General features: G+C 47.3%; 1 protein-coding gene across 1 annotated transcript; it reads right to left on the bottom strand.

Annotated features, from left to right (window-relative positions):
• Nucleotides 1–669: 669 nt before the first annotated feature.
• On the bottom strand, nt 670–27,929 carry LOC135535026 (unconventional myosin-IXAa-like; the record flags this gene model as incomplete). Its single annotated transcript, XM_064961769.1, has 10 exons — nt 670–777; nt 4,461–4,652; nt 9,903–10,025; nt 10,199–10,238; nt 11,033–11,060; nt 11,868–12,004; nt 16,923–16,998; nt 19,257–19,376; nt 26,483–26,678; nt 27,788–27,929. Coding segments are annotated over 10 exons (1,162 nt in total), but the record flags the coding sequence as incomplete, so codon positions are not given.

Genomic DNA, 27,929 nt, shown 5'->3' with positions numbered 1-27,929 from the left:
CAGGCAGCTGGGTGAATAGTACCATGGTTTTAATCTATAGTGACTATAGTGACAGGCAGCTGGTTTTAATCTACTATAGTGACAGGCAGCAGGGTGAATAGTACCATGGTTTTAATCTACTATAGTGACAGGCAGCTGGGTGAATAGTACCATGGTTTTAATCTACTATAGTGACAGGCAGCTGGGTGAATAGTACCATGGTTTAAATATCCTATAGTGACCGACAGTAGGGTGAATAGTACCATGGTTTTAATCTACTATAGTGACAGGCAGCTGGGTGAATAGTACCATGGTTTTAATCTACTATAGTGACAGGCAGCTGGGTGAATAGTACCATGGTTTTAATCTACTATAGTGACAGGCAGCTGGGTGAATAGTACCATGGTTTTAATCTACTATAGTGACAGGCAGCTGGGTGAATAGTACCATGGTTTTAATCTACTGTAGTGACAGGCAGCTGGGTGAATAGTACCATAGTTTTAATCTACTGTAGTGACAGGCAGCAGGGTGAATAGTACCATGGTTTTAATCGACTATAGTGACAGGCAGCAGGGTGAATAGTACCATGGTTTTAATCTACTGTAGTGACAGGCAGCAGGGTGAATAGTACCATGGTTTAAATATACTAGTGACCGACAGTAGGGTGAATAATACCATGGTTTTGCCAACTTGGTATCCATCAGGTGCAAGGTCCACCTGGCCCAGATACTGTCCGATGCCTTCCTGGGTGGCACTGGTGCCCTCGGGTAGCAGTACGCGGAAGTGGCGGATGAAATCCTGCCAGGCAAGTAGAGGGAAAATGAGAAACACACACAAAAAATGGTTATTATAAATGTAGGAGGCAGTCCTCAACGGCCTCTACTGGTTGACTCTTCTCCATGGCACTTCTCTCCATTGGTCTGAATCTGTCGCAGGGAGCACAAAACACTGCAGCCCCTGAGGATTGGCGCTGTTAATTTCTAAGTGACATCACCAGCTAGTCTGAGGACAAGATCCAGTTCGGGGCACATGTGGTTTTAGGGATAGTCCATGGTGATATTTACAGGGACACTAACTAACATCATCAAAAAAATATTCACCCTCCCACTCCACCAAATGGAGGCCCGTTGTCTGATGTCAACACAGTAGGGCAGTCTGGGAAACCGGTGAAAGCTGTAGGGGTGTGGCTGACTGACTGGGAAACAGATGCTGTGTTTTTACAATTATCCCCACAGGGCCGAGTGTTTCATTACAGACTATAGAGGCCCTGTTCTCCACCATGACCTCAGGACAGTCTTCAGAAGATGACACGCGGTCCTCTGTGATGATGAAAAATATCTGGAGCGCAGGTCTAATCTGTCAGGGGAATTCAGATAAATGACAATGTCAGGCTGAGGCTAAAACTAGCCCGTGTTGTGAGTAAGTTAATGAGCGTACGGGCAGGGCATTCCTTCTCGTTTCACCGTCAAGGTTGTGTATTACAAACATTCCATCACAGTGGTTTTTCCCGGTGATCTAATGTTTGGCTTCCACAGCTGTAAACACTAGCTCAACGGTTTCTTACAGGACAAGCAATACACAAAAATAAAAGGTGATGCTACTATAAAACTGAAGGATTTTTTAAAAGTACAGTAACAAGCTAGACACTAGACAATCTATAATATTATTGTGACATTACTGTACCCAACTAGTCATATTCAAATGCCACCTAACTTAAGAGCTCTGTCCTAATAGTCCCACAATACTATCATACAAACATCAAACTTAGTCTTCGAGACAATATGGCCACCACTTCAAATCGCAAGCAAGTAATTTCTTACAGCAGATGCCATTGTTTGCTCAATGAATAGCATGATAAGTTGCAAACAACTGATCCCAATCACCAAGCCAACTGAAACACAGAAAGAAGTGGAAACAATGACTCAGATGTTGGACTTGACTCGGAGGTTACTGAGCAACAGAGGACATGACTCGGAGGTTACTGAGGAATAGAGGAAATTGCACCAGGGCTCGAGTCCACACCACCTTTGGACAGAAGGAAAATGTTAACGTCATCGCTAATGAATGACTGTAACTTGCACTATTTGTTTCATGTTTACAGGGGAGAAGACCGGCAGATTAACATTGACTAATGTGTACAATGTGAGTGTTTCCTGGAGAGAAGACCGGCAGATTAACTGACTAATGTCTACAATGTGAGTGTTTCCTGGAGAGAAGACCGGCAGATTAACTGACTAATGTCTACAATGTGATGTTTCCAGGATAGAAGACCGGCAGATTAACTGACTAATGTCTACAATGTGAGTGTTTCCTGGAGAGAAGACCGGCAGATTAACTGACTAATGTCTACAATGTGAGTGTTTCCTGGAGAGAAGACCGGCAGATTAACTGACTAATGTCTACAATGTGAGTGTTTCCTGGAGAGAAGACCGGCAGATTAACTGACTAATGTCTACAATGTGAGTGTTTCCAGGATAGAAGACCGGTAGATTAACTGACTAATGTCTACAATGTGAGTGTTTCCAGGATAGAAGACCGGCAGATTAACTGACTAATGTCTACAATGTGAGTGTTTCCTGGAGAGAAGACCGGCAGATTAATACGGACTAATGTCTACGATGTGAGTGTTTCCTGGAGAGAAGACCGGCAGATTAACTGACTAATGTCTACAATGTGAGTGTTTCCTGGAGAGAAGACCGGCAGATTAACTGACTAATGTCTACAATGTGAGTGTTTCCAGGTTAGAAGACCGGTAGATTAACTGACTAATGTCTACAATGTGAGTGTTTCCAGGATAGAAGACCGGCAGATTAACTGACTAATGTCTACGATGTGAGTGTTTCCTGGAGAGAAGACCGGCAGATTAATACGGACTAATGTCTACGATGTGAGTGTTTCCTGGAGAGAAGACCGGCAGATTAACTGACTAATGTCTACAATGTGAGTGTTTCCAGGATAGAAGACCGGCAGATTAACTGACTAATGTCTACGATGTGAGTGTTTCCTGGAGAGAAGACCGGCAGATTAACTGACTAATGTCTACAATGTGAGTGTTTCCAGGATAGAAGACCGGCAGATTAACTGACTAATGTCTACGATGTGAGTGTTTCCTGGAGAGAAGACCGGCAGATTAACTGACTAATGTCTACAATGTGAGTGTTTCCAGGATAGAAGACCGGCAGATTAACTGACTAATGTCTACAATGTGAGTGTTTCCAGGATAGAAGACCGGCAGATTAACTGACTAATGTCTACAATGTGAGTGTTTCCTGGAGAGAGGACTGGCAGATTAACTGACTAATGTGTACGATGTGAGTGTTTCCTGGAGAGAAGACCGGCAGATTAACTGACTAATGTCTACAATGTGAGTGTTTCCTGGAGAGAAGACCGGCAGATTAACTGACTAATGTCTACAATGTGAGTGTTTCCAGGATAGAAGACCGGCAGATTAACTGACTAATGTCTACAATGTGAGTGTTTCCTGGAGAGAAGACCGGCAGATTAACTGACTAATGTCTACGATGTGAGTGTTTCCTGGAGAGAAGACGGGCAGATTAACTGACTAATGTCTACAATGTGAGTGTTTCCTGGAGAGAAGACCGGCAGATTAACTGACTAATGTCTACGATGTGAGTGTTTCCTGGAGAGAAGACCGGCAGATTAACTGACTAATGTCTACAATGTGAGTGTTTCCAGGATAGAAGACCGGTAGATTAACTGACTAATGTCTACAATGTGAGTGTTTCCAGGATAGAAGACCGGCAGATTAACTGACTAATGTCTACGATGTGAGTGTTTCCTGGAGAGAAGACCGGCAGATTAATACGGACTAATGTCTACGATGTGAGTGTTTCCTGGAGAGAAGACCGGCAGATTAACTGACTAATGTCTACAATGTGAGTGTTTCCAGGATAGAAGACCGGCAGATTAACTGACTAATGTCTACGATGTGAGTGTTTCCTGGAGAGAAGACCGGCAGATTAACTGACTAATGTCTACAATGTGAGTGTTTCCAGGATAGAAGACCGGCAGATTAACTGACTAATGTCTACGATGTGAGTGTTTCCTGGAGAGAAGACCGGCAGATTAACTGACTAATGTCTACAATGTGAGTGTTTCCTGGAGAGAAGACCGGCAGATTAACTGACTAATGTCTACAATATGAGTGTTTCCAGGATAGAAGACCGGCAGATTAACTGACTAATGTCTACGATGTGAGTGTTTCCTGGAGAGAAGACCGGCAGATTAACTGACTAATGTCTACAATGTGAGTGTTTCCTGGAGAGAAGACCGGCAGATTAACTGACTAATGTCTACAATGTGAGTGTTTCCAGGATAGAAGACCGGAGAGAAGACAGATTAACTGACTAATGTCTACAATGTGAGTGTTTCCTGGAGAGAAGACCGGCAGATTAACTGACTAATGTCTACAATGTGAGTGTTTCCAGGATAGAAGACCGGCAGATTATAGAACTGCTTACCTGGAAGGTGTACTTGATGCTGTAGCCTGACTGGCGGATGCGCACGGTCTCCAGCATACCCGTGTAGCGGAGCTGCCTGAGCACCAGGCCCTCGTTGAAGCGCAGGGGCAGCTTCTCTGCATTAGAACGGATGCATTTGACAAAGTAGGGCTCTGATTGGCCCAGAGTCTCCATCAGCTTATTGAGAGAGGCCTGTGGTAGGACAGATCAGGGGTGCCATCATTAGTCCAAAACGTTTATAAAAAATAAATAAAAAAAACTGTTAATAACTCCAAACGGAAAACATTTCTATTGGACAAATTCAGGTTGGCCCCTCCCTGTTTCGTTTGCTTCTGTTTGGTTCCTAGTGAACATACCAGGGCATTGACTTCACCAAAAACATTAAAACATTGTATAAACAGGCAGAAATAATACACGGACGGCACATTGGCTTTGTTGGTTTTATAGCAGGAAGGAGTGGTTTTGTTGGTGTACTGTGGCTTGTTTTATAGCAGGGAGAAGTGGCTTTGTCTGGTGTGAATAAATTGTTGTCATATCTTTATAACCTTTTTAACCACATAATAAAAGACTGTCTAGGATAAAAGGCTAGTGTGTCCTTGGCTGCTGTATCATGGAGGGTTGGGGTGAGGAGAGCGACTGGTCCTCTTGGGTTCTCTTGCGCCGGACAACAAGAAACAGACTGGGTGAGGTCCATCTGAATGCTTCTTACGAAGCCACTCCTTCGTTGCCCGGGCGGTGTGTTTGGGATCATTGTCATGCTGAAAGACCCAGCCACGTTTCATCTTCAATGCCCTTGCTGATGGAAGGAGGTTTTCACTCAAAATCTCACGACACATGGCCCCATTCATTCTTTCCTTTACACGGATCAGTCGTCCTGGTCCCTTTGCAGAAAAACAGCCCCAAAGCATGATATTTCCACCCCCATGCTTCACAGTAGGGTATGGTGTTCTTTGGATGCAACTCAGCATTCTTTGTACTCCAAACACGACAAGTTGAGTTTTTACCTAAAAGTTATATTTTGGTTTCATCTGACCATATGGCATTCTCCCAATCTTCTTCTGGATCCTCCAAATGCTCTCTAGCAAACTTCAGACGGGCCTGGCATGTACTGGCTTAAGCAGGGGGACACGTCTGGCACTGCAGGATTTGAGTCCCTGGCGGCGTAGTGTGTTACTGATGGTAGGCTTTGTTACTTTGGTCCCAGCTCTCTGCAGGTCATTCACTAGGTCCCCCCGTGTGGTTCTGGGATTTTTGCTCACTGTTCTTGTGATCATTTTAACCCCACGGGGTGAGATCTTGCGTGGAGCCCCAGATCGAGGGAGATAATCAGTGGTCTTGTATGTCTTCCATTTCCTAATAATTGCTCCCACAGTTGATTTCTTCAAACCAAGGTGCTTACCTATTGCAGATTCAATCTTCCCAGCCTGGTGCAGGTCTACAATTTTGTTTCTGGTGTCCTTTGACAGCTCTTTGGTCTTGGCCATAGTGGAGTTTGGAGTGTGACTGTTTGAGGTTGTGGACAGGTGTCTTTTATACTGATAACAAGTTCAAACAGGTGCCATTAATACAGGTAACTAGTGGAGGACAGAGGAGCCTCTTAAAGAAGAAGTTACAGGTCTGTGAGAGCCATAAATCTTGCTTGTTTTTAGGTGACCAAATACTTATTTTCCACCATAATTTGCAAATTAATTAATTAAAAATCCTACAATGTGATTTTCTGGATTTTCTTTTCTCATTTTGTCTGTCATAGTTGAAGTGTACCTATGATGAAAAGTACAGGCCTCTCTCATCTTTTTAAGTGGGAGAACTTACAATTGGTGGCTGACTAAATACTTTTTTGCCCCACTGTGTGTGTGTGTGTGCATATATATATATATATATATATATATATATATATATATATGTGTATATACACATAGTGCACTAGTTTTGACCATGTATGTATGTATGTATGTATGTATGTATGTATATATGTATGTATGTATGTATGTATGTATGTATGTATGTATGTATGTATGTATGTATGTATGTATGTATGTATGTGTGTGTGTATGTGTGTGTGTATGTGTGTGTGTGTGTGTGTGTGTATGAGAGTGTGTGTGTGGCTATTTCGGTGGCCAGGAATGCACTTCCCCCCCACTCCACTCGGAAGATGAAAGCAATCAGCCACACAACAGGATGTGGGAAGTGATGTCACCACTCGCAGCCTTCTGCCCAGGCTTCCTGCCAGCCAGAGAGGGTTAGAGTACAGGCCAGGGCTAGGGGATATGGGATTGTTGTTGTGGGGGTGGTCACGCCTCTTTACTCTCATACTGCGTCCCAAATGCCCCCCCTACTCCAGGTCCTGGTCAAAACTAGTGCACTATGTCGGGAATAGGGAGTCATTTGGGACTCCTCCTCCCCCACTGTGAGCCAGGAGCAATAGAGACAGCCAGGCATGAGAAAAGACAACAGAGGAGTTAAGAAAGACAAGATGGTGGGAGGGGATGGAGAGATGATTACGGCTGTGATAAAGGGGATGATCATAACTGAGATGAGTTGACAATGTCCCCTTCTGTTTCATCAGCCTACTCAGCTGGTCTTCGAGAAGCTGGGGACTTACATATTTAAGTATTTACCTTTACTTTGGCGACTACAAAGTCATTTTTTAAACCTAGTTTGAAAGTAACTGTTCTTTCTGGAAGGTGTGCTGCGCCATTTTGCCTACATTTTCTCCGACATAGTCCAGCAATTTGAGTTCAACCAATGAGCATCAGCCCCTTGTCATATGAGACAGCTCGCAAGATGCATATGATGAACACACAGCAGGGCGAGAGCAATGACGTGTAGCACATGTCATGTAGTACGCAATTTTCTGGGAACACTTTTGGCTTGTGAGCACTATTTTCCGAACTACTGGCTAAAAAGTATACAAAAAAGTGCCAGAGAATCTTTTTAATATAAAATAGCATATGGGTTTTTATCATTTTCTTTTTGACATGGTGAAATCTGCTCAACTGAGCTAAACATTCATCATCAGGGATCACACTAGTTTCCAAAGTGACAGAGACATGGGGACGTTCTTGACAAGAGATGCTTTTTATGGCCTATTAAATTGTATTTTTCCCCACCCAGACATGATGTCATCGTTGTCTTTTGGGTGGGATGATAAAAAGAAAAAGACGTCACAGGCTGGGACCTGACAGTGGGCGGACAGACAGACAGAGGGAGGGAGGAGGTTGTCACAGGCTGGGACCTGACAGTGGGCGGACAGACAGACAGAGGGAGGGAGGAGGTTGTAAAAAGACGTCACAGGCTGGGACCTGACAGTGGGCGGACAGACAGACAGAGGGAGGGAGGAGGTTGTAAAAAGACCTCACAGGCTGGGACCTGACAGTGGGCGGACAGACAGACAGAGGGAGGGAGGAGGTTGTCACAGGCTGGGACCTGACAGTGGGCGGACAGACAGACAGAGGGAGGGAGGAGGTTGTCACAGGCTGGGACCTGACAGTGGGCGGACAGACAGACAGAGGGAGGGAGGGAGGTTGTAAAAAGACGTCACAGGCTGGGACCTGACAGGCTGGGACCTGGACAGACAGACAGAGGGAGGGAGGGAGGCTTGTAAAGACAGACAGTCACAGGCTGGGACCTGACAGTGGGCGGACAGACAGACAGAGGGAGGGAGGAGGTTGTCACAGGCTGGGACAGTGGGCGGACAGACAGACAGAGGGAGGGAGGAGGTTGTCACAGGCTGGGACCTGACAGTGGGCGGACAGACAGACAGAGGGAGGGAGGAGGTTGTCACAGGCTGGGACCTGACAGTGGGCGGACAGACAGACAGAGGGAGGGAGGAGGTTGTCACAGGCTGGGACCTGACAGTGGGCGGACAGACAGACAGAGGGAGGGAGGAGGTTGTAAAAAGACGTCACAGGCTGGGACCTGACAGTGGGCGGACAGACAGACAGAGGGAGGGAGGAGGTTGTAAAGACGTCACAGGCTGGGACCTGACAGTGGGCGGACAGACAGACAGAGGGAGGGAGGAGGTTGTAAAAAGACGTCACAGGCTGGGACCTGACAGTGGGCGGACAGACAGACAGAGGGAGGGAGGAGGTTGTCACAGGCTGGGACCTGACAGTGGGCGGACAGACAGACAGAGGGAGGGAGGAGGTTGTAAAAAGACGTCACAGGCTGGGACCTGACAGTGGGCGGACAGACAGACAGAGGGAGGGAGGAGGTTGTAAAAAGACGTCACAGGCTGGGACCTGACAGTGGGCGGACAGACAGACAGAGGGAGGGAGGAGGTTGTCACAGGCTGGGACCTGACAGTGGGCGGACAGACAGACAGAGGGAGGGAGGAGGTTGTAAAAAGATGTCACAGGCTGGGACCTGACAGTGGGCGGACAGACAGACAGAGGGAGGGAGGAGGTTGTAAAAAGACGTCACAGGCTGGGACCTGACAGTGGGCGGACAGACAGACAGAGGGAGGGAGGAGGTTGTCACAGGCTGGGACCTGACAGTGGGCGGACAGACAGACAGAGGGAGGGAGGAGGTTGTAAAAAGACGTCACAGGCTGGGAACTGACACTAGACAGACAGACAGACGGACGGACGGACGTTGTAAAAAGACATCACAAGGCTGGGACCTGACACTGGACGGACAGACGGACGGACGGCGGGAGGAGGTTGTAAAAAGACGTCAGAGGCTGGGACCTGACACTAGACAGACAGACAGACGGACGGACGGACGTTGTAAAAAGACATCACAAGGCTGGGACCTGACACTGGACGGACAGACGGACGGACGGCGGGAGGAGGTTGTAAAAAGACGTCACAGGCTGGGACCTGACACTAGACAGACAGACAGACAGACAGACGGAGGAGGTTGTAAAAAGACGTCACAGGCTGGGACCTGACACTAGACAGACAGACAGACAGACAGACGGACGAGGTTGTAAAAAAGACGTCACAGGCTGGGACCCGACACTGGGCGGGCGGACAGGCGTACAGGCAGAGGGAGGAGGTTGTAACAGACAGCTCATGGTACAACACCCAGAGTTCCAGAGAACATCCATACTGTCAGCTGGACTGAGCTGGTCACTTCCAATACACATCCCAGATACGTGTAGCAGAGAGATGTTACCCCTAACCACTGATCTGAGGTCAGTTTTGTATTTTATCCCTGATACACAGGTGTCAAACTCCAGTCCTCAAGGGCCAGCGGGTCTTCGCTCCTCCCTTGCACTTGATTGATCAATTAAGGTCACTGATTAGTTAGGAACTCCCCTCACTTGGTTGTCTAGGTCTTAATGGGTGTAATTGGACAAGAATTTAAAAGATATAACAAAAACCAGCAGCCTCATGGCCCGCCAGGATTTAAGTTTGGCACCCTTGCCCTAATAGTTATGGGCATGATTTGGGAAAGATACACTGATCCTAGATGTGTGCCCAAGGGGGACTGACTGACCTGGAACTGAGCACTGATACTGGGTGGTTTCTTCTTCTTGTGGAGGTGGAGGAGGGACTTGGTGATGCGGTCGTGCAGCGTCAGGTTGCTGAGATACTTTAGGGACTTGACGTCAAGCAAGTGCTGCGGTAACAGAGAAGAACACACAGCCAGTATGAGTCAGCACTAGTACCATCACTAGCGGTTTAAACACAAGGTGGCTTAACAAGGTGGCTTAACAAGGTGGCTTAACAAGGTGGCTTAACAAGGTGGCTTAACAAGGTGGCTTAACAAGGTGGCTTAACAAGGTGGCTTACCTTTGGAAGACTGGGCTTTGATTTGTAGTTTTTGTTTCTCCTGGTAAAAGAGAGCAGATGGTTTTAGGGACTTAGAAGAATATCTACACTGAGTCTTCTCTACCAGGCCAAAATAGGGCATAAAGAGGAGTGGTGTAGGAGGTTTGAGACAGAAACAGTCAGTCCTGACAGTAACTTAAGGAGTGGTGTAGGAGGTTTTAGACAGAAAGTCAGTCCTTACAGTAACTTAAGCAGTGCTGGTGGTGGGTGATTGACCGGTGTGTTAACTTCTTTGGGACTGGGAGGCAGTATTGAGTAGTTTGGATAAAAAGGTGCCCAGAGTAAACTGCCTGCTACTCAGGCCTAAAAGCTAGAATATGCATATAATTAGTAGATTTGGATAGAAAACACTCTGAAGTTTCTAAAACTGTTTGAATAATGTCGAAGTATAACAGAACTCATATGGCAGGCAAAAACCTGAGAAAAAAATCCAACCAGGAAGTGGGAAATATGAGGTTTGTAGTTTTTCAAGTCATTGCCCATCGAATATACAGTGTCTATGGGGTCATATTTCACTTCCCAAGGCTTCCACTAGATGTCAACAGTCTTTAGAACTTTGTTGGATGCTTCTACTGTGAAGGAGGAGGGAATGAGAGCTGTTTGAGTCAGGGGTCTGGCAGAGTGCCATGAGCTCTGTCTTGTGCGCTCCCGTGAGAGTTAGCTGCGCTCCATTGCATTTCTACAAACAAAGGAATTCTCCGGTTGAAACATTATTGAAGATTTATGATAAATTGATTCTATACTTCGTTTGACATGTTTCTACGAACTGTAATATGACTTTTCGCCTGGACTTGCCTGCGCCTCCTGAGTTTGGATTTGTGTACTAAACGCGCAAACAAAAAGTAGGTATTTGGACATAAATGATGGCCTTTATTGAACAAAACAAACATTTATTGTGGACCTGGGATTCCTGGGAGTGCATTCTGATGAAGTGAAGTGAATATTTATAATGCTATTTCTGACTTCTGTTGACTCCACAACATGGCAGGTATCTGTATGGCTTGTTTTTTAGTCTGATCGCCATACTCAGATTATTGCATGATGTGCTTTTTCTGTAAAAAAATTAATTGAAATCTGACACAGCGGTTGCATTAAAGAGAAGTGGATCTAAAATTCCATGCACAACACTTGTATATTTTAGCAATGTTTATTATGAGTATTTCTGTAAATTGATGCGGCTCTCTGCAAAATCACCGGATGTTTTGGAACTACTGAACATAACGCGCCAATGTAAACATATTTTTGGATATAAATATGAACTTTATCGAACAAAACATATATGTATTGTGTAACATGAATTCCCATGAGTGTCATCAGATGAAGATCATCAAAGGTTAGTGATTTATTTTTATCTCTATTTCTGCTTTTTGTGACTCCTCTCTTTGGCTGGAAAAATGGCTGTGTTTTACTGTGACTAGGTGCTGACCTAACATAATTGTTGTGTGCTTTAGTTGTAAAGCCTTTTTGAAAATCAGAAACTGTGCCTGGATTTACAACAAGTTTATCTTTAAAATAGTGTACAATACTGTTTTGAATTTGGCGCCCTGCAATTTCACTGGCTGTTGGCGAGGTGGGACGTTACCATCCCGAATATCCCAGAGAAGTTAAACTAAGATGTTGAGTCACTCACATGAGGATGCCGTGGGCTCTCTCCAGGAGCTTGCTGCTGGTGGAGTTGACAAAATTCCTCCGTCCTCTTCCGTGTTGGACCCGCTGGATGACAGGCGGCTCTGACGCCCACCACGCCCATTCCAGCCCACACCATCCCTGGTTAGGAAGTTTCAAATGATCCACAGTTAAAAATATGCCTTGAGAAAATAGACATTTCATTTTAGCTGGACAACTTGGAAAGAGCTGGGAAAAAGCTTAAATAAGAAAATGCTTGACCAACATTGACTGTATTTCATGTCCTGTAGACATATTAAGCACCACCACAAATGGGATATGCTATCCTAGCCATAGGTTCAGCAGTGTAAAGCCTCAGGCCTCAAGGTAAACCCTGGTCATCCTAGCCAAGCGCCTGAACAAACAGCAGGTTTTTCTATCCACACAGCGGCTGGGGTCGGTTAACGGTCAACCCCTAACACCAAACCCCCTAACACCAAACCCCTTAAGCCCTGAGGGTAGGAGTCAGGAGAGAGAGAGAGAGAGAAAGACACTCCTGAGTAACCACTGGTAGTTTACTGTGTCAGGACTGGAGAGGAGGAGATCCATCATGGATTCCACCTGGCAAGCCATCAGGACTGGGGAGGAGAAGGCCATCCATCATGGATTCCACCTGGCAAGCCATCAGGGCTGGAGAGGAGGAGATCCATCATGGATTCCACCCGGGAAGCCATCAGGACTGGGGAGAAGGCCATCTATCATGGATTCCACCCGGCAAGCCATCAGGACTGGGGAGAAGTATATCTATCATGGATTCCACCCGGCAAGCCATCAGGACTGGGGAGAAGTATATCTATCATGGATTCCACCCGGCAAGCCATCAGGACTGGGGAGAAGGTCATCTATCATGGATTCCACCCGGCAAGCCATCAGGACTGGGGAGAAGGTCATCTATCATGGATTCCACCCGGCAAGCCATCAGGACTGGAGAAAAGGTCATCTAACATGGATTCCACCCGGCAAGCCATCAGGACTGGGGAGAAGAAGGTCATCTAACATGGATTCCACCCGGTAAGCCATCCCAGCAGCCAGGGAGGGATGTTTGTTTTCACACTCTGACCCATAATGATTTATACACCACCTCCTACTGGGCCTGTGGCCACACACAACGACACGTTAAACACGGTATCCATGCGGGAGTACATATATAAATGTTACTAATGTGGGGGCTTCGTCTTTCCTACAAGCAGGACGGGGTCAGAGGTTAGACACGTGTCCATGGGGTGGCGTCATGGGTGATAAGTCCAAGGCCAACAGGTGAAGACTTACAGTACAGTAGTGTTGTTGGGAGTCAAATGTTGGAATGTATACTATCTCTAAAGATGGAAGACTGTTTGTGACACTAACCACTTCTACATTAAATATGACGGGAAACAAAGCAAGCCATTTGTTTTCGGATTGTACCGTTTGATGTGGTCACCCAAATTAAAATGGTTACTCATTGTCTTAGGGTTTTATTTGCAAAAAAAACCTATGAACACCAAAGTATTTATTTGCTAAGTCAGAGTAAAACAACACTGAGGTCTCAAAGTATTTTGCTTTTACGACACAGTCTAGGATCCCATGGTTTTTGTCATATTTTGTGGCGAAACTGATGGGGGAAAACAGGGCATATTTTGCTCTGTTTCGTGCATTCACAGCCAAGAATAGTTTGGACAGTGGAGACAGATTGAAAATAAGACTTGAGCATAAATGGCTGTCTCTCTTGGTTTGGACTTAGCAGGACCTGTTAAGATTTCTCTTCATAGAGGTCATGGAAGAGATCCAAAAGACCTACTTTAGCCAAGCTACAGGAAGAAATCAGGTCCAAAATTCATATAAAGAACAGAGTAAATCCTGAAACCCAGTGGTGAGATATATTTCCAATTTAAACAGGCCTCCCAATAAGTTTGGATGATTTAAACTAGAGACCGATAACTCCGTTGACTAGGGAATTACAATTATAGCACTAAAGCAATATAAACAAAATGCCCTGGTGGAAATAAATTAGGTTTCCACCCTGACCACACTTGAGACTAATCCTAGAAATATGAAAATGAGTAAGACATGTTTCAGTTGCCAGTTCTGAAATATGGATACTTGTCCCTTTAATAAGGATCCGCTCCTTTATCCAATTTTCACCTAAAATGACACCCAAATCTAACTGCCCGTAGCTCAGGACCTGAAGCAAGGCTATGCATATTCTTGATACCATTTGAACGGAAACAATTTGAAGGTGGTGTAAATATGAAATGAATGTAGGAGAATATAACAAATTAGATCTGGTAAAAGATGATACAAAGAAAAAAACATGCGTTTAAAAAATATATTTTTTGTACCATCATCTTTGAAATGCAAGAGAAAAGCCATAATGTATTATTCCAGCCAAGGTGGAATTTTCATTTTGGCCACTAGATGGCAGCAGTATATGTACAAAGTTTTAGATTGATCCAATGAACCATTGCATTTCTGTTCAAACATTTGTATCAGTTTATTAATACATTTTCAAGTTCATAACTGTGCACTCTCCTCAAACAATAGATTGGTATTCTTTTACTGTAATCGCTACTGTAAATTGGACAGTGCAGTTAGATTAGCAAGAATTTAAGCTTTCTACCAATATCAGTTATGTCTATGTCCTGGAAAATGTTCTTGTTACTAACAACCTCATGCTAATCGCACTAGCCAACGTAAGCTCAACTGTCCCGTGGGGGACCCAAAGATCCTGTAGAGGTTTTTAAACAATGTTCCTCTAATGCTGTGTATGCTACAAGGAGGAACGGCTACAGAATATGTTTGTTTTCAGAGTACCCCTCTGGACCACAGACAGTACTGTAGCGTCCATCTGAGAAGACACCTACCGAGAGCCAGTATTTATTCGTCTCCTGAAACACATAACTCTGACCTGACATCATGCAGGAAACAGCTGCATGTGGGCTTTAGCACTAACTTAGTAACCATGAGTGTGTGTGTGTGTGCAGGTGTGTGGGTCTGTGTGTCTCCTCCTCCAAATCATATTAGCAGGACTTGTGTAACAGTCCAAGACTTGCCCTCTTGCCCCCAAAAGCACTGTTCTAAGGGTGGTCTTTTGCCACTTTCTGTATACTGGGGCAGTAATGTCATGCTATGGGGTTAATTATGGGGTATGGGGAATTAGGGGGCAGTAATGTTATGCTATGGGGTTAATTAGGGGGTATGGGGATCTAGGGGGCAGTAATGTCATGATTTGGGGTTAATTAGGGGGTATGGGGATCTAGGGGGCAGTAATGTCATGCTATGGGGTTATTTAGAAGGTATGTTGCACAAGGGGGCAGTAAAATCATGCTATGGGATTAATTAGGGGCTATGGGGCTCTCGGGGGCAGTAATGTCATGCTATGGGGTTAATTATGGGGTATGGGGAATTAGGGGGCAGTAATGTTATGCTATGGGGTTAATTAGGGGGTATGGGGATCTAGGGGGCAGTAATGTCATGATTTGGGGTTAATTAGGGGGTATGGGGATCTAGCGGGCAGTAATGTCATGTTATGGGGTTAATTAGGGGGTACAGGGCTCTAGGGGGCAGCGGAAGGCGTTATGCGAGTCAGTGCACAATCATTATTTTAAAGCTTTGTTCGATTTTTCTCCAACCCATTGCCGAACAACCCTCCTCTTCTGTACTGGGGAGCGTCATTATTAAACAACCCTCCTCTTCTGTACTGGGGAGCGTCATTATTAAACAGCCCTCCTCTTCTGTACTGGGGAGCGTCATTATTAAACAGCCCTCCTCTTCTGTACTGGGGAGCGTCATTATTAAACAACCCTCCTCTTCTGTACTGGGGAGCGTCATTATTAAACAACCCTCTTCTCTACTAAAGGAGCGTCATTATTAAACAACCCTCCTCTTCTGTACTGGGGAGCGTCATTATTAAACAACCCTCCTCTTCTGTACTGGGGAGCGTCATTATTAAACAACCCTCCTCTTCTGTACTGGGGAGCGTCATTATTAAACAGCCCTCCTCTTCTGTACTGGGGAGCGTCATTATTAAACAACCCTCCTCTTCTGTACTGGGGAGCGTCATTATTAAACAACCCTCTTCTCTACTAAAGGAGCGTCATTATTAAACAACCCTCCTCTTCTGTACTGGGGAGCGTCATTATTAAACAACCCTCCTCTTCTGTACTGGGGAGCGTCATTATTAAACAACCCTCCTCTTCTGTACTGGGGAGTGTCATTATTAAACAACCCTCTTCTTCTGTACTGGGGAGCGTCATTATTAAACAACCCTCCTCTTCTGTACTGGGGAGCGTCATTATTAAACAACCCTCCTCTTCTGTACTGGGGAGCGTCATTATTAAACAACCCTCCTCTTCTGTACTGGGGAGCGTCATTATTAAACAACCCTCCTCTTCTGTACTGGGGAGCGTCATTATTAAACAACCCTCCTCTTCTGTACTGGGGAGCGTCATTATTAAACAACCCTCCTCTTCTGTACTGGGGAGCGTCATTATTAAACAACCCTCCTCTTCTGTACTGGGGAGCATCATTATTAAACAACCCTCCTCTTCTGTACTGGGGAGCGTCATTATTAAACAACCCTCCTCTTCTGTACTGGGGAGCGTCATTATTAAACAACCCTCCTCTTCTGTACTGGGGAGCGTCATTATTAAACAACCCTCCTCTTCTGTACTGGGGAGCATCATTATTAAACAACCCTCCTCTTCTGTACTGGGGAGCGTCATTATTAAACAACCCTCCTCTTCTGTACTGGGGAGCGTCATTATTAAACAAACCTCCTCTTCTGTACTGGGGAGCATCATTGCTGAACACACTCCAGAGTTTCCAGGGCAGTGACGCTCCCCAGTACAGAATCATCAACATTTTAGTCATTTAGCAAACACTCTTATCCAGAGCGACTTACAAGAGAAGGGCACCGACAGATTTTTCACCTAGTCGGCCCAGGGATTCAAACCAGCAACCTTTTGGTTATTGGTCCAATGCTGTTAACCGCTAGGCTACAACATATCTCAGCATACACCGTACAGTACACAGGTGGTCTTACCGTGGAGATTTCTCGTTGAGCGTGTTGCTGCCCTGCAGGTCCGACAGCGGTGTTCGTAGACTCTTTCTGACCACACCTGAGCCGGGAGAGACAGGGAAGGAGGAGAACACAACAAGGTGAGAGGACACGCAAAGATGGACCAGGCCAAACCCAGACCAATGTTAGACCCCAGGACAATACCAGTTCTAACTCAGTGGACAGAACTGGGCTGTTTCTGGTTGTAATGATGTCATAATGACAGTTACATGTATCCAAATGTCTGATTTAAATCGGGTTATATAGTGCTAAAAATAATGGAGGTTAACAGTGAGTTTGGCTGTTAGCGTGGTTGTGAGAATTATGGAAGTCTGGAAGATCCACTTTGGGAAGCGTTACTCAGTTTAGTTTGGACTAATGATTAACAAATGTTTTAGTTCACTGTATGGACAAACACTTAAAAACAGTTATTGGAAACATGCCTTTGATAATTGGGAAGGTCCAACACTAAGAACCACGATTCTAACTCCCCAAAAACCAAATGTTTATATAAACCCATGATTCATCCTGATATTCCAAGAAACATCTATTTTCTCAGAAGATGGTATTCTATGAAGAATTGCATGACGATATACATGAGGGGAGAATCTATGACTTTGTGGTCAAATATCCAAACATGCCAAATATAATTGAGCTGAACTGTTGCATTTAAAAGAACAATGGGTGCTTCTGGATCATGTTTAAATGAACCATTGTAGCTCTGAAGTCAAAATATACATACACTCAATTCAGAGGCACCTATTTGAGTGAGATATTGTTGGCCTCCAATGGGCGAAAACAAACCGGTTTTGTCAGGAAAGCATTTTTCAATAACTGTGACGGCTGTGTTTTTGGCAGCTGTGCGTTTTCCCTCAATCTGATTGGCTTATGACCGTTGGCAGAGGAGATGTAATCAATACACCAACATTCCATCTTCAAGTGGTGAAACCTCTGCCAATCACACACAGTGAGAGAAAACAGAGCATCCTAGAAAGCATCCCATCACTGAGAAAGTGATTTGAAGTGAACTACATTCTAGCGATTCATTTCAGACTGGTTGAAGGCTGTAGGCCATTTGGTTTTCAGTATCATCAGTATGTTCTGCTATATCCGGCGCTGTTGAAGGGTAAAGAGAAGAAAATACAGTTGGCTACAAGCTCTTAAAAACTGTGCTTGGTGTGGACTTGATGTTGAACAACCTTGTGTATTTTTTTAGAACACTTGAAGAGGGATATTATTGAAAAACCCTGAAGAATGTGTTATTTTTTCTAGAACAATTGAATGATATTATTGGTTTGTGTGTGAATAGGTTAGTTAGATTTACATGAGGGTGAGATGGAGGGACGGAAACGCCTCCATCACAACCCCCATCCCTTACATGGACACCCTACCCGTCCAGATCGGCCCCTAGACCCTACCCGTCCAGACCGGCCCCTAGACCCTACCCGTCCAGATCGGCCCCTAGACCCTACCTGTGGGCACTTCAAGTAGATCTGAGATGATTGAAATATGGTAACAGGATAAGCATAAACAAACAATATGGTAATAGCACAACCATGCCCTCTGATAGGCTAGATGTTCTCTATATTTCATTTAGAGGTGTGTGTGTGTTGTGGGGGGGGGGGGGGTGCAGACTAGTGGCATGGTGGACCAGTGGGTTGACCCTTGATCTACGCCCCTGAGCAGGTACCAGGGCAGGGTAACAGGCCAGGGCCACCAGGGCAACATGGTGACAACACTGCATGTGTCTGTGGTGGTGGAGACTAGTGGTGTTACTGTGTCTTACCCCAGACCACAGCTTGGATTAAACAGGAAGTTAGAGTGCCTGTCACCATGCTAACAGGACCGTTCAGTGCTGGGTCGCCCCACAAACACAGAGTTAGTGAGAAGGTGTGGGGGGGGGACTAGCATAGGCACATACTAGATCACATGCAAGACTGGCTGTTAAGACACATACAGGTGCATGCAGAGATTGGGGGAGAGGAGACCAACAAGCATCTAATTTAATGGAAGGATGAATAGAAACATTATGCCTTCTTGGTCCACCTACTAAATATCTAGACAGTACAGGTGGATGACAAATGCTGTGGAACTAAACTCATGATTTTAATGAAGAATAAACAAGAGATCTTGGGGTTTTAAATTAGTTCCCCCTCACAAAAATGATATCTAAAGAAAGCTATAATTCAACTCCATCATAATGTTTATTTACTAAAATGTCTCTGGTCTGATGCTGTTGGTCTACCTCACCCCTACGGTTACCCCTCACAGTTGCATGAACGTGAGGAGAGAGGGTTATTGTGGGAAATGCAGTCTTACTGTACTTCTCCTCTTTGCACCTCTGCAGGATCTCTAAACTTCTCTGATGCACAGGGTGATGCAGAAAGCTAAAACTATCCACACTGCACAAAACTGCACAGGGAGCAGCGGCATCATGCCCTTGGGAAGCAAAACAAAAGAGAAGAAAAGAAAGAAAAAAGAAAGAGAGAAAAGACAGATTAGACAGCAGGAAGAATGAAGAGCAGCAGACTACAAGAGAGATACCTGCCAGACGTTCAGGAGAGAGGATATACACTACATTCAAACTGCAGTTGGGGTCAGAGGTGGGATCCGTTGTGGTTCTAGGAGGGTGAGTTTGACTAACGGTGACAGAGTTAACCTGTAGGCTATTCCCCCTCCTTCACCCGCTGTCAGCTTTAGGAGATCATGATGTCACCAGTGATGTCCCCTTTGACAGTGTTACATTTACATTTGGAGTGAGCGCATTTCTGAATGAGTAATCAAAGAATTTGAACATTGAGTCATTTTTCTGACACACATTTCTGTCAATTGGTATGGGGCCCCTGCAGTTGGTATTGACGCTCATAGGGAAATTAATCAATGTCTTTACTGCTTTGTCAGCATGGAAGCTAGAAGTTACACTATGTTAATTAAAGTGTGTTTAGGAATCAAAAAGGCTATATTTGGTTATCTAGGAGTATGCAGTTCATATGGCTGAATCACAATGTCAATGTGTCTATGTTCAGTGCAGGCAGACAAGAAGTAGCACCACTGTAGACTAAAGGGTTGAGGGACAGAAGGCACCACTGTAGACTAAAGGGTTGAGGGACAGAAGGCACCACTGTAGACTAAAGGGTTGAGTGACAGAAGGCACCACTGTAGACTAAAGGGTTGAGGGACAGAAGGCACCACTGTAGACTAAAGGGTTGAGGGACAGAAGGCACCACTGTAGACTAAAGGGTTGAGGGACAGAAGGCACCACTGTAGAGTAAAGGGTTGAGGGACAGAAGGCACCACTGTAGACTAAAGGGTGTAGGGACAGAAGGCACCACTGTAGACTAAAGGGTTGAGGGACAGAAGGCACCACTGTAGACTAAAGGGTGTAGGGACAGAAGGCACCACTGTAGACTAAAGGGTTGAGGGACAGAAGGCACCACTGTAGACTAAAGGGTGGAGGGACAGAAGGCACCACTGTAGACTAAAGGGCTGAGGGACAGAAGGCACCACTGTAGACTAAAGGGTTGAGGGACAGAAGGCACCACTGTAGACTAAAGGGTTGAGGGACAGAAGGCACCACTGTAGAGTAAAGGGTTGAGGGACAGAAGGCACCACTGTAGACTAAAGGGTTGAGGGACAGAAGGCACCACTGTAGAGTAAAGGGTTGAGGGACAGAAGGCACCACTGTAGAGTAAAGGGTTGAGGGACAGAAGGCACCACTGTAGACTAAAGGGTTGAGGGACAGAAGGCACCACTGTAGACTAAAGGGTTGAGGGACAGAAGGCACCACTGTAGACTAAAGGGTTGAGGGACAGAAGGCACCACTGTAGAGTAAAGGGTTGAGGGACAGAAGGCACCACTGTAGACTAAAGGGTTGAGGGACAGAAGGCACCACTGTAGACTAAAGGGTTGAGGGACAGAAGGCACCACTGTAGACTAAAGGGTTGAGGGACAGAAGGCACCACTGTAGAGTAAAGGGTTGAGGGACAGAAGGCACCACTGTAGACTAAAGGGTTGAGGGACAGAAGGCACCACTGTAGACTATAGAGTTGAGGGACAGAAGGCACCATTGTAGACTAAAGGGTTGAGGGACAGAAGGCACCACTGTAGAGTAAAGGGTTGAGGGACAGAAGGCACCACTGTAGACTAAAGGGTTGAGGGACAGAAGGCACCATTGTAGACTAAAGGGTTGAGGGACAGAAGGCACCACTGTAGAGTAAAGGGTTGAGGGACAGAAGGCACCACTGTAGACTATAGAGTTGAGGGACAGAAGGCACCACTGTAGACTAAAGGGTTGAGGGACAGAAGGCACCACTGTAGAGTAAAGCGTTGAGGGACAGAAGGCACCACTGTAGAGTAAAGCGTTGAGGGACAGAAGGCACCACTGTAGAGTAAAGGGTTGAGGGACAGAAGGCACCACTGTAGACTAAAGGGTTGAGGGACAGAAGGCACCACTGTAGAGTAAAGGGTTGAGGGACAGAAGGCACCACTGTATAGTAAAGGGTTGAGGGACAGAAGGCACCACTGTAGACTAAAGGGTTGAGGGACAGAAGGCACCACTGTAGACTATAGAGTTGAGGGACAGAAGGCACCACTGTAGACTATAGAGTTGAGGGACAGAAGGCACCACTGTAGACTATAGAGTTGAGGGGCAGAAGGCACCACTGTAGACTAAAGGGTTGAGGGACAGAAGGCACCACTGTAGACTATAGAGTTGAGGGACAGAAGGCACCACTGTAGACTATAGAGTTGAGGGACAGAAGGCACCACTGTAGACTAAAGGGTTGAGGGACAGAAGGCACCACTGTAGACTATAGAGTTGAGGGACAGAAGGCACCACTGTAGACTAAAGGGTTGAGGGACAGAAGGCACCACTGTAGACTATAGAGTTGAGGGACAGAAGGCACCACTGTAGACTAAAGGGTTGAGGGACAGAAGGCACCACTGTAGACTATAGAGTTGAGGGACAGAAGGCACCACTGTAGACTAAAGGGTTGAGGGACAGAAGGCAGTCATATAGAGTGGAAGCTAGCAGAGCTAGCTACTGAATGCAGGACAGTACTACCAGCACTAGGCACACACACTACAGTATACAAACAGAGGGGTGTATGGGACACAGCATGTGCCCTGGCTGCACTGGGGTCCACACGCACAGACACACGCCTCATAATTTACAGCATGCCTTATGACTGGTGTACTTGAATTAAAGGGACATTTCATAATGTTTCAACTTCATCATCTACAGCACCACGTGTGAAAATGATGCGTTTATGTTTTTTGTAGTAAAAAATGTAGCAATATTTTTTTTTCTCCAATGACATCATTGGCGTGCATCATTTTAACCAATTATGAGTAGGCATTTCCTTCTAATTGCTTACTAATTGTCTACGAAGGCTTGATTAAAAATAACAAACCAATTAGTAGGCAATGCCTACTCATAACTGGTTAAAATCCGATGATGCACAGCAATGATGTGCATCATTTCTCCCTCAAAAAAAATGTCCTTGAGAGGAGGGGAAACGTGCAATATTCACATATGTTGAGGTTTGGGTAGTGCTGGAGAGGATGAATATGAAGTAAAAAATATATATACATTTCCCTTTAAAAAGGAGCCTAAAGGGGGAAAAAGGACTCAGGAGCCTAAAGGGGGACAAAGGACCCAGGAGCCTAAAGGGGGAAAAGGACCCAGGAGCCTAAAGGGGGAAAAGGACCCAGGAGCCTAAAGGGGGAAAAGGACCCAGGAGCCTAAAGGGGGAAAAAGGACCCAGGAGCCTAAAGGGGGAAAAGGACCCAGGAGCCTAACGGGGGAAAAGGACCCAGGAGCCTAACGGGGGAAAAGGACCCAGGAGCCTAACGGGGAAAAGGACCCAGGAGCCTAAAGGGGAAAAGGACCCAGGAGCCTAACGGGGAAAAAGGACCCAGGAGCCTAAAGGGGGAAAAGGACCCAGGAACCTAACGGGGAAAAGGACCCAGGAGCCTAACGGGAAAAGGACCCAGGAGCCTAACGGGGAAAAGGACCCAGGAGCCTAACGGGGGAAAAGGACCCAGGAGCCTAACGGGGGAAAAGGACCCAGGAGCCTAACGGGGGAAAAGGACCCAGGAGCCTAAAGGGGGAAAAGGACCCAGGAACCTAACGGGGAAAAGGACCCAGGAGCCTAAAGGGGGAAAAGGACCCAGGAGCCTAACGGGGAAAAGGACCCAGGAGCCTAAAGGGGGAAAAGGACCCAGGAGCCTAAAGGGGGAAAAGGACCCAGGAGCCTAACGGGGGAAAGGACCCAGGAGCCTAACGGGGGAAAAGGACCCAGGAACCTAACGGGGGAAAAGGACCCAGGAACCTAAAGGGGGAAAAAGGACCCAGGAGCCTAACGGGGGAAAAGGACCCAGGAGCCTAAAGGGGGAAAAAGGACCCAGGAGCCTAACGGGGGAAAAGGACCCAGGAGCCTAACGGGGAAAAGGACCCAGGAGCCTAACGGGGAAAAGGACCCAGGAGCCTAACGGGGAAAAGGACCCAGGAGCCTAACGGGGGAAAAGGACCCAGGAGCCTAACGGGGGAAAAGGACCCAGGAGCCTAACGGGGGAAAAGGACCCAGGAACCTAACGGGGGAAAAGGACCCAGGAACCTAACGGGGGAAAAGGACCCAGGAACCTAACGGGGAAAAGGACCCAGGAGCCTAAAGGGGAAAAGGACCCAGGAGCCTAACGGGGAAAAGGACTCAGGAGCCTAACGGGGAAAAGGACCCAGGAGCCTAAAGGGGGAAAAGGACCCAGGAGCCTAAAGGGGAAAAGGACCCAGGAGCCTAACGGGGAAAAGGACCCAGGAACCTAACGGGGAAAAGGACCCAGGAGCCTAAAGGGGGAAAAGGACCCAGGAGCCTAAAGGGGGAAAAGGACCCAGGAGCCTAACGGGGAAAAGGACCCAGGAGCCTAAAGGGGGAAAAGGACCCAGGAGCCTAAAGGGGGAAAAGGACCCAGGAGCCTAACGGGGGAAAAGGACCCAGGAACCTAAAGGGGGAAAAGGACCCAGGAGCCTAACGGGGGAAAAGGACCCAGGAGCCTAAAGGGGGAAAAGGACCCAGGAGCCTAAAGGGGGAAAAGGACCCAGGAGCCTAACGGGGGAAAGGACCCAGGAGCCTAACGGGGAAAAGGACCCAGGAACCTAACGGGGGAAAAGGACCCAGGAACCTAAAGGGGGAAAAAGGACCCAGGAGCCTAACGGGGGAAAAGGACCCAGGAGCCTAACGGGGGAAAAGGACCCAGGAGCCTAACGGGGAAAAGGACCCAGGAGCCTAACGGGGGAAAAGGACCCAGGAGCCTAAAGGGGGGAAAAGGACCCAGGAACCTAACGGGGGAAAAGGACCCAGGAGCCTAAAGGGGGAAAAGGACCCAGGAGCCTAAAGGGGGAAAAGGACCCAGGAGCCTAACGGGGGAAAAGGACCCAGGAGCCTAAAGGGGGAAAAGGACCCAGGAGCCTAAAGGGGGAAAAGGACCCAGGAGCCTAACGGGGGAAAAGGACCCAGGAGCCTAAAGGGGGAAAAGGACCCAGGAGCCTAAAGGGGGAAAAGGACCCAGGAGCCTAATGGGGGAAAGGACCCAGGAGCCTAACGGGGAAAAGGACCCAGGAGCCTAACGGGGAAAAGGACCCAGGAACCTAACGGGGAAAAGGACCCAGGAACCTAAAGGGGGAAAAAGGACCCAGGAGCCTAACGGGGGAAAAGGACCCAGGAGCCTAAAGGGGGAAAAAGGACCCAGGAGCCTAAAGGGGGAAAAGGACCCAGGAGCCTAATGGGGGGAAAGGACCCAGGAGCCTAACGGGGGAAAAGGACCCAGGAGCCTAAAGGGGAAAAGGACCCAGGAGCCTAACGGGGAAAAGGACCCAGGAGCCTAAAGGGGGAAAAGGACCCAGGAGCCTAACGGGGAAAAGGACCCAGGAGCCTAAAGGGGGAAAAGGACCCAGGAGCCTAAAGGGGGAAAAGGACCCAGGAGCCTAATGGGGGGAAAGGACCCAGGAGCCTAACGGGGGAAAAGGACCCAGGAGCCTAAAGGGGGAAAAGGACCCAGGAGCCTAAAGGGGGAAAAGGACCCAGGAGCCTAACGGGGGAAAAGGACCCAGGAACCTAAAGGGGGAAAAGGACCCAGGAACCTAACGGGGGAAAAGGACCCAGGAGCCTAAAGGGGGAAAAGGACCCAGGAGCCTAAAGGGGGAAAAGGACCCAGGAGCCTAACGGGGGAAAAGGACCCAGGAACCTAAAGGGGGAAAAGGACCCAGGAGCCTAAAGGGGGAAAAGGACCCAGGAGCCTAACGGGGGAAAAGGACCCAGGAACCTAAAGGGGGAAAAGGACCCAGGAACCTAACGGGGGAAAAGGACTCAGGAGCCTAAAGGGGGAAAAGGACCCAGGAGCCTAACGAGGGAAAAGGACTCAGGAGCCTAAAGGGGGAAAAGGACCCAGGAGCCTAAAGGGGAAAAGGACCCAGGAGCCTAACGGGGGAAAAGGACCCAGGAACCTAAAGGGGGAAAAGGACCCAGGAACCTAAAGGGGGAAAAGGACCCAGGAGCCTAAAGGGGGAAAAGGACCCAGGAGCCTAAAGGGGGAAAAGGACCCAGGAGCCTAACGGGGAAAAGGACCCAGGAACCTAACGGGGAAAAGGACCCAGGAGCCTAACGGGGAAAAGGACCCAGGGGCCTAACGGGGAAAAGGACCCAGGAACCTAAAGGGGAAAAGGACCCAGGAGCCTAAAGGGGGAAAAGGACCCAGGAGCCTAAAGGGGAAAAGGACCCAGGAGCCTAAAGGGGGAAAAGGACCCAGGAGCCTAAAGGGGGAAAAGGACCCAGGAACCTAAAGGGGAAAAGGACCCAGGAGCCTAAAGGGGAAAAGGACCCAGGAGCCTAAAGGGGGAAAAAGGACCCAGGAGCCTAAAGGGGAAAAGGACCCAGGAGCCTAACGGGGAAAAGGACCCAGGAGCCTAACGGGGAAAAGGACCCAGGAGCCTAACGGGGAAAAGGACCCAGGAGCCTAAAGGGGGAAAAGGACCCAGGAGCCTAAAGGGGGAAAAGGACCCAGGAGCCTAAAGGGGGAAAAGGACCCAGGAGCCTAACGGGGGAAAAGGACCCAGGAGCCTAACGGGGGAAAAGGACCCAGGAGCCTAACGGGGGAAAAGGACCCAGGAGCCTAACGGGGGAAAAGGACCCAGGAGCCTAACGGGGGAAAAAGGACCCAGGAGCCTAACGGGGGAAAAAGGACCCAGGAGCCTAACGGGGGAAAAGGACCCAGGAGCCTAACGGGGGAAAAGGACCCAGGAGCCTAATGGGGAAAAGGACCCAGGAGCCTAAAGGGGGAAAAAGGACCCAGGAGCCTAAAGGGGAAAAAGGACCCAGGAGCCTAAAGGGGGAAAAGGACCCAGGAGCCTAACGGGGGAAAAGGACCCAGGAGCCTAAAGGGGGGAAAAGGACCCAGGAGCCTAAAGGGGGAAAAAGGACCCAGGAGCCTAAAGGGGGAAAAGGACTCAGGAGCCTAAAGGGGGAAAAGGACTCCGTGTGCAGCACACTCACCAGTCTTCCTGTGTACGTGTCTCTTCCCAGACTCCCTGAAAGCCACCATGGCTCTGAAGAAGGCTCTGAGGACAGCCCAGCGGAAGGTGGCTGGGGGGTCGATGCCCATCAGGCCACAGACGAAGGCGTTTTTGCTGCTCTTCAGTAGGGCCACGATGTCCGGACGCATATGGTCCGTATTCTTCTCCCGGAAGTCCTGGGTGGGGATACGTGAGTGTGATAGAGAGACAGAGATAAAAAAATAGAGTGTGAGTGAGAGCAAGAGAAAGAGAGGGAGAACAAGGGAGAGAGTGTATTTTTGTGAGAGAGAGAGACAGAGAAAGGGAGAGTATGGGTGCATGAGAGAGAAAGAGCGAGAGAATAGCTAAGCATTGCACTCAGTTCACCCTCAGTTTAACGTACACATAAGCTCAGCTTCAATTCACCTTTCAGCTTTTAGTTTCCTCTCTAGTGAGACTTTCATTGGAACAGGTAGGCAGCTTCTTGTATGGCTGAACTCCTGAGGTTTCCAAAACCATGTCCCTAAAGAAGCCCTGTCATAGAGGATGGACTCGGTTTGAACTGGATTGCAACACCACTAATTAAAACCTTTCTTAATGAAACTCTCCGCAGGGTAATTATATTGATTGATCCCTCATATATTGCCAATGTGGTTCCAACCAAGCTGTGAAATGTTACTTGGACTCTGTTCCATCCAAACACAACAATAGTAAATCCCATGGAAATGAACAGGTTGAATGAGTGCAAGAGAGAATGAAGCGTTTGTAGTTCGCAGGAGACGACACAGAAACCAGTTGAGCGAAACACGACTGCCCAGACCTGCACAATGTGTGACATATTCCTGGTTGCCAAGTCTGAGGTCTGGGTTATAGGAGAGTGATTAACAAATCATCCTGTACAGGTATGTGTAAGTCTTCACAGCCCATTACTGTGTGTGTGTGTGTGTGTGTGTGTGTGTGTGTGTGTGTGTGTGTGTGTGTGTGTGTGTGTGTGTGTGTGTGTGTGTGTGTGTGTGTGCCTGCCAGCATACTGTATGACCAAATGCATGAAACATATTGCCTGACTTGAATTACACCCCCCCCCACACACTGAGGTAACCCCTATATCCTTAACACTGCCGTGCTAACCTGAACCATGTTGGCTCTGATGTTCTCTTTTCACATGGTCCTTTCCAGGAGTATACCTGCCAGAGTAAACAGTAGTTTGTCCTACAGACATTTCTATTCCACTCAATGGATAGATTTAAGCTAGGACGCTATGACACACACATGAAGCTCTTGTTGACCCAGACAGTCAGACACTGACCTTGACCCCGTATTTGACCTTGCCGGCGTAGTGGCGGATGATGAAGGCGGGCTCCATGACGGCGGGGAACTCAATGTAGCCGTTGCCCTCATGCTGCCGCTTGAACTTGTCCAGCAGAGTCTGGTTAGAGGCCTGGGGGAAG

The sequence above is a fragment of the Oncorhynchus masou genome, unplaced genomic scaffold (assembly GCF_036934945.1).
Source record: "Oncorhynchus masou masou isolate Uvic2021 unplaced genomic scaffold, UVic_Omas_1.1 unplaced_scaffold_4343, whole genome shotgun sequence".
NCBI lineage: Eukaryota > Metazoa > Chordata > Actinopteri > Salmoniformes > Salmonidae > Oncorhynchus > Oncorhynchus masou.
This window is presented reverse-complemented; position numbering and strand designations above follow the sequence as displayed.